The 10,784-nt window shown below is 31.3% G+C and overlaps 1 protein-coding gene across 1 annotated transcript; it reads right to left on the bottom strand.

Moving 5' to 3' along the window:
• Positions 1-227: 227 nt before the first annotated feature.
• On the bottom strand, positions 228-5,817 carry LOC111375102 (putative disease resistance protein At4g10780). The gene is made up of 2 exons (XM_022997891.1): positions 5,732-5,817; positions 228-1,953 (listed from the first exon to the last, which is right to left on the bottom strand). Exon 2 carries the CDS (start codon positions 1,861-1,863, stop codon positions 586-588), a length of 1,278 nt encoding a protein of 425 aa, XP_022853659.1. The 5' UTR covers positions 1,864-1,953; positions 5,732-5,817; the 3' UTR covers positions 228-585.
• Between the last annotated feature and the right edge of the window lie 4,967 nt (positions 5,818-10,784).

The following is a 10,784-nucleotide window of genomic DNA, read 5'->3' as shown; positions in this document are numbered from 1 at the left end:
ATATCAAAGAACAAGCACATTTACATATCACAATTTCGATTTATAGCAATGCCAGTAAATGAATTTTTTTTTAACCCATCATCTTCAAAACCCCAAATGTATCAAAAATCCATTCACATTAAAAAAACTCAGCTAAAACTAAACTAAATATACAAATAAATCACGAAATCATAAAAAAAATGCAATTTTTACAAATTTTTATTATAAAACTATAGTAATGGAAGCACAAAATCACATTTTAAAATAACAAAAAAGAAAAAAAATCGTAGAAAAAATTACCTTTTTTTGTTGTCTTAACTTGTACCAAAGAGAGGGTAAAGTAATGTGAAATAAACTAGAGTCAAAGAAAAGTTTTTTGTAATATTGAAATATAGTGAAAATTAAGATGAAGAAGATGGGTTTGGAATTCAAGTTTGGGGAATAGGGTTTCACAGGAAAAGGGAAGAAGAAAGAAGAAGGTGAAATGAAAGAAGTTGGGTGAATAATTTGATATAAACTGAAGGACAATTTTGTCATTTTATCAATTAAAACATTTTAAATTTTTTTATTCCATTTTAATGATGGTCAAAGGCTATTTGTCCAAAATCATTGTCCAAGTGGGTCATCTGGCCAAATTCCCCAACTTTCAATTGGAATGCTCTCATCTTCAGGGAAAAGAGAGCATAGCAAAAGCAAGGACCTGTGTTCTTCACTTCTCAAATTGTTGTAGCTCAACTCTATACTTGAGTATACTCTATCACCATGTTGAGAATTTTGTAGTTGATTAAGAGCATTCCTCCATTCATGTAGTTTACTGCTTATGAGTGTTTTGCCGACAACCTCAAGTGCAAGAGGTAAACCTTTACACTCCTCTGCAACTTGTTTTGCTATAACCATTAGTTGAGTATCACCATTAGAAATTGTTGAAATCTCTTGAAAAAGTGCAAAAGCTTCTTCTCTAGGCAAAACTCCAACTTCAATGTTCCTTTGAGCTCCCATCCCTTTGCAGACATATTCAAAGCGTGATGTCAATAGAATTTTCAACCCCTCGGGACGATTTAATGAAGGAATTCCTAATGTTTCCAAATTAATGTCTGTCCATACATCATCTAATATTACAAGAATTCTCTTTTTACTATCCTGAGTAAGTCTTTCGGTAAGTCGAGCAGCTCTAGCAATTTCATTGGTCTTTTCATCAATTTTCAAACCGAGCATATCAGCAAGTTTATCCTGTATTCTTATTATGTCTACATCCTTAGAAACAACTACCATGGCAACCTCATCAAATAATCCACCTTTGACTTGAGTCATTACTTCCTTTGCCATTATCGTCTTACCTACCCCAGGCAGACCACATATCCCAACAATGCTGATATCTTTGTCCTCTAGAGCATTTATGATATCCCCCTTAGTTGATATCCTTGTCTTCAAAGCCTCAAACCCATGGAAAGACGGCAACTCTAGTGGTGCACGTACGCCCAACTCACCAAATTTACATTCTTCTTGGAGCTCAACAATTGCAGTAATCTTCTTTGTAGCATTCCTACTCAGCAAGTAACGGGTTTTCAAATTTGGACACCTAAGGTATAGGCATCGCATTTCAGAATTTGTTGTGCTGTTCAAAACTTCATCAGCCTGTTTCTTTAAATCATCAACCTTTTTCAGCCATGCTTTCACCTCTGATTTAATAACGAACGCATTTCTTTTTGCTCCAACCACTAATGATTGCACATCATTTCTTTTATTTTCGAGATCTTGCACTTTAGACCTCAAATTTTGAACGTTCTTATTGTAGCAAAACATGTACTTAAATTGGCCGGAAATTGCAGCAATAGTGCAATCTGCAAGCTTCTCAACAAAGGGACCGAAAATGAACTCTGCCATTATGACCTTTTCTATTTTTGTCCGATGAGTTGAGTCAGTATTTCCAAGCTCACCAAGGAGATATTACCAGAAGAACTGAAAGTATATCAGCTGGAAAACAAACAATGTTAGTGGAACCTATTGAATTAAGAGTCAATCACACACAAGCATAGCGAGGGTCCTATATCAAAATTCATATATATTTTCTCCTTAATGTTTGAAGGGAAAATTTTCTAGGCTTAACTGAGAGAAAACTGTTAGAACCGAACAGTTCAGAACTGAAGACAGCGGATAGTTGTTATCATTAATTTGAGAGATAATTCTTATATGCTGATTATTAGACTCCATCCGATTTCAAGAATTATCGTAAGTACGAGCCAAAGAAAATGAATATTGAAAAACTAATTGTTAGACTTTAATTTGAAGAAGACAATAGAATTTCTGAAAAGGAGTTCGATCCATTTGCTGCTAAAGCAAATATTGTAGAGTATGGTTAAACTTCTAAGATCTAAAGAACTAGTCTAGACTGTCTAAAAATGAAAATGATTGATCACTGATTGATCACCGTGTATATAGGATGTATTACACATTACATATAGTGTTTTTCAAACTATAATTTACATATATAATACACACTATAACACCACAAAAACATTATTTGATAAAAAATGTTGAACTTGCGTATACGTCATTATAATTTGCTAAAGAGTTTAAAGTATCTCTATTTGAAAAAAATTAAAAGTAAAAAATAAATAAATAAGTAAAATTCCACTATGCTTATTATATTATGTAACATGGTACCTTTAAATTTTAAAATATTTTAATATCTATCAAAAAATTTTATACCAGACATAATGATCTTTTATAACATTTTTTTACATTAATAGATGGATTTATATTGTGTGAGATTCACAAAATATATTATCTTCATTTTTCTGAGAACTCCAACTTGAAATGAATAAAAACTTAATGTTTTATTAAAAATATAGAAAAGTCATTTGATTTTTTTTTATGTTAGTTATTAAATTCTAGGCTAATATTAAATTTTTTATTTGTTTTGAGCTAGATTATTAGGTTCATTCCATTTTATACGTTAATTTATTTTAAAGAGTATATGCGTAATTTTTTTTCCTGTAGTTGATAGTCTCTCTTTCTCTCTCTCTCTCTGCCCCCCCCCCCTTCTTTCTCTCTTCCTCTCTGAGAAAACTCGAAAGAGATTACAAATATAAATAATTTTAACTTAAACATATAATTTTATGTTATTTAGACAAGAAACTCGATAAAAAAAATTATTTATGAAAAATATTGGGTAAAGAGAGAAAATGTAGTTTTTGGATAAAACAATAATACATTTTTTGGAAGAGTAATAAAGTATTTGTAAAAGTATGTAAAGCATTATTTAATATAATAAATTAGGTTTGGTTTTTAATTTTTATTATTGCAAATAGACATGAAACAAAAATATAACATAAAGATTTGAGATACTCTTACGGATAAGATTGATCATTTAAGATGGAGTATCAAATTTTAAAATGGTATTTGAATTAATTAAGTTGAAATGAGCAATTCAATTCGATTATGACTTAATCGAGATATTGATTTCAAGATTAATATTCTAAATTAATAAATTCCACATTAAAGAATTGTGGAATAAATAGCAAAAAGGCTTGGACTACTCCTTTGTTTGACATTTTAAAATAGAACTCTAAATCTTAATAAATAGATACTAGCTTGAATGTTTTTTCTTTTTTAATTAAAAATTGTTATTGACAAATATTTAGAGATGTTTTCTCTATATTCTATACAGTTTTCATTATTTAAATATTGAATCAATGAGTTTTTAAGTGTTAATTATCTTCGTTGCATTTTTGTTTTATATGTTAGTATTGAATCTTTATCTATGTACCTTGTTGAGATGGCATCAAGGAGATAATCAACTATGTAAATGAATGCGTAATTGATAGAGTTGGAGATATAACAAGCTTAACGATTGATAGAAATGGAACACAACAAATGGAGGTGTCATAGCACCAAGATTAATGAATTTCTATCACAAAGTTTGACAATCAAAGAGATGTAGGCATGTGGCAGTAAGCGAATCAATGGTGAAGGAGTGCTTCGATGACGATAATAACCCTTTCATCCCTCTTTATCATGAGCGATGAATATATATTATTTTGGATAAGGGAACATTAAACAATATTGATATTTGATAAGATAGCTGATTCAAATTAGAAATATGACAGTTCACCCATTTTATGTTGAGATATAAAAATATTTTGATAATGACTGTTGCAAAAAGCCCACGAAGAGATTGACAAATGTATGGATTCAAGTAACAATGTCGTGTGCCAATTTTCGATGAAGAAGTTGAAGTTGATGAGTTTTTGAATTTGCGTGACAATGTTATGACGGTTCCAAAGTTTTTAACTAGATACCTGATACTGAAATTTGTGAAGAGTAGTCCAAAAATTTTAGGTAAACTGTGGATTTTATTCGTAATTATATTTTGCCGTCAATAATTTTTATTTTAATAAGAAAGAAAGAGAAAGAGGAGAGATTATTTTGATAAGTTTGTTTGGAATCACTAACTAGGAATGAGAATGTGCTAAGACAATATGTGGATTTTAAATATGTTGATTTTAAATGGCGTTCCAGGTGAACGATGTTGATTTGGTAAGTGTGAATGATAAAAAATGTGAATTTGGATTAAAAGATTTTATTGAACTAACTTAATGCTAATAGAACTAAAAAGTAATTTTGAAAACACTTTGGATTAAAATATGCTGCATGAGTCAATTGCAATTTTTTCTTATCTCAGAAAGAATGAAGCAAGCTCTCTACACAAGAAGTTACCAGTGGAACGAACACTTAATTGGGATGAATTTTGGCTCTATATTATATTCCCTTTTTTACTTTATCAGGTCAGGACAATTCTTTATTTTTCTAAGGATTATATTCCAAATTCATAAAAGATTGGAATTAGGTTGGATGTAATCAATTCAAACTTTCAAATACTTTCGCGTACTTTTTTCAAGTGACGGATTTTTGTAGAGGTTGTGATAGAATAATGGCTTTCATAAATTCTATAGAATTATGAAAGAAAGACTTTCAAAAATTCCTATAGAACTAAATTTTCAAAGACTTTCAAACTTTTATGTACTGTTGTAGACTTTCATTTTAAAAGATTTTTATAAAATTTCATTCAAAAATGTATACAATATAATAATAAAAAATATCGCACTTATGGACTCAAAAAATGTGAAACAATTGAAGTCGTATCAAAACAATTTTATTAGCTATCAAGACAAAAAGAAAAATGAAATTCCTCAATGGATCCATGCAACAACGAAAAAGGAAAAACCCACACACTGGGAAAATATAAAAATATAAATATAAAATACAGTTATGAAAGATTAAACTTTAATCTGTTGAAATTTATTAATTAGTAATCAACCATTAGAAAAGAACTTAATTACAAATTTATTTCATTTTTATGAAAAAAAGAAGAAATGGGAAACTGTAAAAGAAGAGGAAAAAAAGGTTGGGGAATTGTTAAAGAACATTAATGTTTCATATATTCCCTTCAATATCACAGTAACTGGGGTGAGTTTTTTCGATTGATAATTCTTATGCAATAAAATATTGAAAGAATTTTTTCTATATTCTTTCTTCTTAAAGCTCAAATTCTGATTCAACGAGTTCTAAAATGTTAATCAACTTCTCCATGCTTCATTGCATCACGAGGCAAATCATAGAGTTATCTAGAATTAGATTCCACTTGGATTAACTTTTTCTTGATCTAGAATTCATGGTAAACTTATACAACATTAAGAAAAAGAATAACCAAAATAAAAAAAACTGAAATAAATGTGCATAACTGACATACCTTTGCTCAGTGTGTTGATTACCAGCTGCGGACTTGTTGAGAAAACAGCTGCTAGCGCAGAAATTTTGAAAAACGTACAGAAATCTACTCGCTAAAATTCAAGAAACTATTTCAGAATTATAACAATAATGAATAATTTAGAAAATAATGGAATCGATGAGTTTCATTACCAGAAGCTTGACGAATAGAAAAAATTCTGAGATTCAATTCTTTTTGCAATAATTGATTGTGTTTCCTATTCCTTTCATTGCATGATTTCTTAACACTGACCAAGAAAGAGAGAGCAAAGAGAAATAAGTGAAGCTGAGGAGAGTAGATAATTAATTAGAAGTTTCACAAATTGAAAGAGAAGATGAGATTGCAATCATTGTGGCTATTGGAATAGAGCTATATATATTCTCTTTGGAATTTTAATCGCTTGTTAAATTGGCAAGGTAGATAATCTCAAGAGGATTAAAGTGCTTACTTTTTCTGTTTATACCATAAGAATTGGAAGAATTAAGGCCAAAGAAGAAACATGGGTTGGCGAAATTACAAGTAAACTTATAAAAATGAGATATATTATGTGCCCCAACCTATCGCCAAAGCATAAATTCAAAAGATTGAGTGAGAGAGAAAAATGACTTTCTTGGTGACAAGTATTACATTTTTTCACTTTGTAGCACACGCGCTCTCATGTACATCACACTACTTTTTTTTCCCCTTTTAACTTTTTCTTACTTTTATATATAGCCCCTTCGCCTTGGATACTTTTATCCTTGATGTGTATTTTTGAATACATACATAAACTTATTTCCAATTTCGTACTTTTGGTATCATTTTTAACTAGTTCATCAGAATAATTTTGTTTTTCTCCTTTTAAAAGAATGACTGACAACTAAACAATTTACAAATAATTCATAATTTAGTTAGAAACAGTTGAACCAAATATCTAGATACTACTTACAGTTGACAGGACATTAGCTTAAACAATTTAGATAGGCAACCAGCGGTGGATCCAAAAATTTGAGTGAATTAGGGTGATCGTTGAGCTTCAATAGAAATTAAGATATTTTGATTTAAATACTTCATGAATCCACTATTTTTTGCCGCTTTTGTTATTGCTACTGGATTGGCCATAGGGCTTGCTTCTTTAGTGGTTCTACCTCCCATTTTTTTATGAAGAGAATGAATCCTTTTCTCGAAGGATTAGAAAAAAAATGGGTCCGGATCTCTTGCAATTATGTGGTTATCATCGGAATTTGACTAACCAAGAAGGAATCTAGTTTGTTTATTCCACTTAAATTGAATGAGAATGTTTATTAATATTGAATAAAACAATATTAAAAAAAAATCAATCAATATATAAATGCACTAAGATGTAAAACTCTTATATAAATGCATTAAATGTAATGCTAGTTATTTGCTAGGTTGTAATCGATAATTTTTGTTATTGGGCTTGGATGAATTTATAATAATTAAAATTAAATTAAATTACAGCTTAAGAGAAAAAAAAAATTAAAAATAGGACAGCTCAACTTTCTATAAAGAATTAAACTAGATGTATATCCTTGGTTGGTTGACACCAAGGATGGCATCCCTTTAGGTGGAAGGAATAGAGCTATATATATTGTCTCTTTGGAATTTTAATCACTTGTTAAATTGGCAAAGTAGATAATCTCTAGAGGATTAAAGTGCTTACTTTTTCTGTTTATATCATTAGAATCAGAAGAAAAGAATGTTCTATTTTAAGGCCAAAGAAGAAACATGGGTTGGTGAAATTACAAGTAAACTTATAAAATTGAGATATAATATAGGCGCCAACCCATTGCCAAAGCATAAATTCAAAGATTGAGTGCGAGGGAAAAATGGTTTTCCTAATGACAATTTTTCACTTTGTTGCACACACGCTGTCTTGTACCTCACACCACTTTTTTCCCCCTTTAACTTTTTGCCTTGGATACTTGTACCCTTGATGCGTATTTTTTGAATACATACATAAACTTATTTCCTATTTCATACTTTTGGTATCGTTTTTAACTAGTTCATCAAAATAAAGTTTTTTTTTCCTCCTTTTAAAAGAATGATAGACAACTAAACAATTTACAAGTAATTTCTCAATTTAATTAGAAATAGTTGAATCAAATATCTAAATACGACTTATAATTAAAGGGACAATAGCTTAAACAACTTAGATAGGCAACCAATGGAGAATCCAAAAATTTGAGTAAATTAGGGTGATCGTTGAGCTTCAATAACGAGATTGTTTATCAATATTGAGTTAAACAATATAAATGCACTAAGATGTAAAACTCTTATGTAAATGCATTAAATGTAATACTAGTCACTTGTTAGGTTGTAATAGATGATTTTTGTTAGTGGCCTTGGATGAAGTTACATTAATTAAAATTTGTTGATTTTTGATACCTAATAAATCCCGACCTATGATGTTAACGTGGGATTATATATTTCATAAGCCTAGGCCGATTAATGAATTTAGCCCAACAACCAAATTCATGAGCTCTACCCGATCCAATTGTATTCCCTCTTGGATGACTTGAATTTTGGCCCGTTTAAATCTCTTATAGGTCCAACTTAAGGCCTAACCCTTTACTTATAAGGCTATAACCCTAGCGATTTTCTAGTGTGATTTGTGTGTTAAAGTGAAGAGAATTCAGGTACCCCATAGTAAAGAAAAACGGCTCCTTTGTGGTGTCCAAAATTGGTGACCAAACTTTGTGTTTTGTTGTTTCTTCCTTGCCTATCTTTGTGTTGTTTTTCTTCCTTCCTTTGTGGCTACAAATCATCACTGTTTTCTTATTTTTTATGGGTAAGATTGAATTGCAATTGAGGTGAATATATTGGTTGTAGATCAGAGCCGGTTGGTTTGGTTGTTTAGTAGAGAAATGTACGTTGGACTAAGCCTAGAAAACACCGATTTGAAGATTCTTGGAGCGAGCTTCCGCAACATTTGGTATCAGAACTTCAAGGTGGTGGTTTTGACTTGTGAAATATACCGAAAAATGTCGAAAAAATCTACAGAAATGAAGTAGAAATCAGATCAAAAACTATCCAGAAAATTGTCAAAAATCAGCCTCTATTTTCGCATTTTTCGGCCAATCCACAAAGAGTTTGGTGAAGCGGAGACCACTAATGTGACGTGCAATAGAGACGGTTCCGACGATCAGGTGCGTGTGATCAGTGGTCGCGCGTGAAGTCCACGCTCAAAGAGATTGGATGTTACATGAGGCACTTTTTGGCGGAGGTCTCTTCGGGCAGTTTGTTGCTAACATTATTTCTGACATTTTAATATTGTTAGTTTTCTGTTTCAAGCTGTGCAATAGAATCTGGATAGAGTTGTTCTTCGGGCATTCAGGATTCGATCGTTGTTGGTTGGTTGCTGCAGTTGCTAGAGACTTTAGGACGGATAGTGGTAGTCCTAAAGTGATAAGTTCGCGTCTCTCATAATTTACGAACTCAAATTGGTCTCCTCCAATATATTGGCTTATCCCAGTTTAAATTTCAGCATTAGCGCATCATTATATGATGTGACAATAGGATTGTGGATACCCTGAAGGGGTAACATTGCTTGTGCTAGAAATTTAGGAATTATTTTCCATATTTGAAGTGTTAAGTTTTGATTGCAAGTTGGTAATTGATTTTATGCTTTAACTGTCATATAGTCACTGTGTGAGACTATGTTGCGTGAAAATGATTAAAATGAGTTTTGAAATAGTGATTATTTGGAGAATGAGTAGTTAAAAAGTAGACAAAAATTTTGAATTTTCATACAGAATAATTTATTGTAAGAATATATGATTGAAAATGAATTCAAAAATAAGTTTTGTTTTAATGATTGTTGAAATAATATTGAAATGACCTTCAGACATCATTAGTGGGACAAGGAGGCTTTTGTTGCTCCAATGAGCAAATGAACACCTGCAAAACAAGGCTGGGACTTTCTTCTCCCGTCGTACCTAGTAATGAGGTTTTGAACAAAATGACTTATGAAAACAGAGAAAAACTATGCTGAGAAAAAACCAAATTCACATACTAGGCATGCCTTTGGAGCATTTATAAGTGTTTGATGTCACGTATTCGCCAGACAGATATTGTCTATGTATCTAGCGTAGCATGACCATCCACCATACAGTTTTTGCCCACGACCTAAGTGGATGGTTTTTACCCACCAGACGGTTTATGGGACAATGATAACCATCAAAAAGTTATCAATCAACTTAAAAAGATGTTTAGACAGTTGAGAGTCATGATGATCGATCTATCATAACGAGAGACATCTAGCATAGCATTAGTTTAGCATAACGGAATTCAGGATAGTATAGCCATAGTCTCTCTACTATAGTGGTAGTCGGTCAACCAAGTGACAGTTGGACTAGCATAGCAATAATCAATCTACCATATTTGTAGTCAGTATAACATAGAGATAGTCAGAGTGGCATAGCGTTAGTCACTATACCATAATGGCAGTTGGATTATCATAGCGACAGTCGCTCTGTCATAGCACAAGTTACCTGACATAGCGGAAGTTATCTTCAGTCAATAGGCCACGTAGCCCATTATTTATATCATATAACATCACTAACCGATTTATCTTTTATCAATATTTACCGTGAAGAGGTAGCACTTTCATCTTTTACATTGCAAAGTTTATTTATGTAGTTAGTTAGTTATTTATTATAAAAAATTTGGGATGTAAATAAATTGACTTTTTCGAATAGCGTAGAATTATTGGCTCGATTGCCTTTAATAGTTGACAATCCATAAGTAGGTCAACTTATGGGCCTGACCTTTGGCAGCCAAAAATTTTCCTATATAAAGGGAAAAGAGTCTCATTTTTTTGTACATCTTCTCCTTTTTATAAATCCTAAGAACTTCTTCCACCCTCTTCATCCCCAAGGTGATTTTCTCTTCCACTTTCATTTTTTCTGAAAATTCTATTACTTTGTCTTTACTTTCTAATGTACAAAGTTATTTTATCCTCGTCATCATCTTCTAACTAAGAAAATTCAGAAGCACCTTCTTACGTGTCAAGTTTAGACGAGAGTGAATTCAA

Source organism: Olea europaea, unplaced genomic scaffold (genome assembly GCF_002742605.1).
Source record: "Olea europaea var. sylvestris unplaced genomic scaffold, O_europaea_v1 scaffold1338, whole genome shotgun sequence".
Lineage (NCBI taxonomy): Eukaryota > Viridiplantae > Streptophyta > Magnoliopsida > Lamiales > Oleaceae > Olea > Olea europaea.
This window is presented reverse-complemented; position numbering and strand designations above follow the sequence as displayed.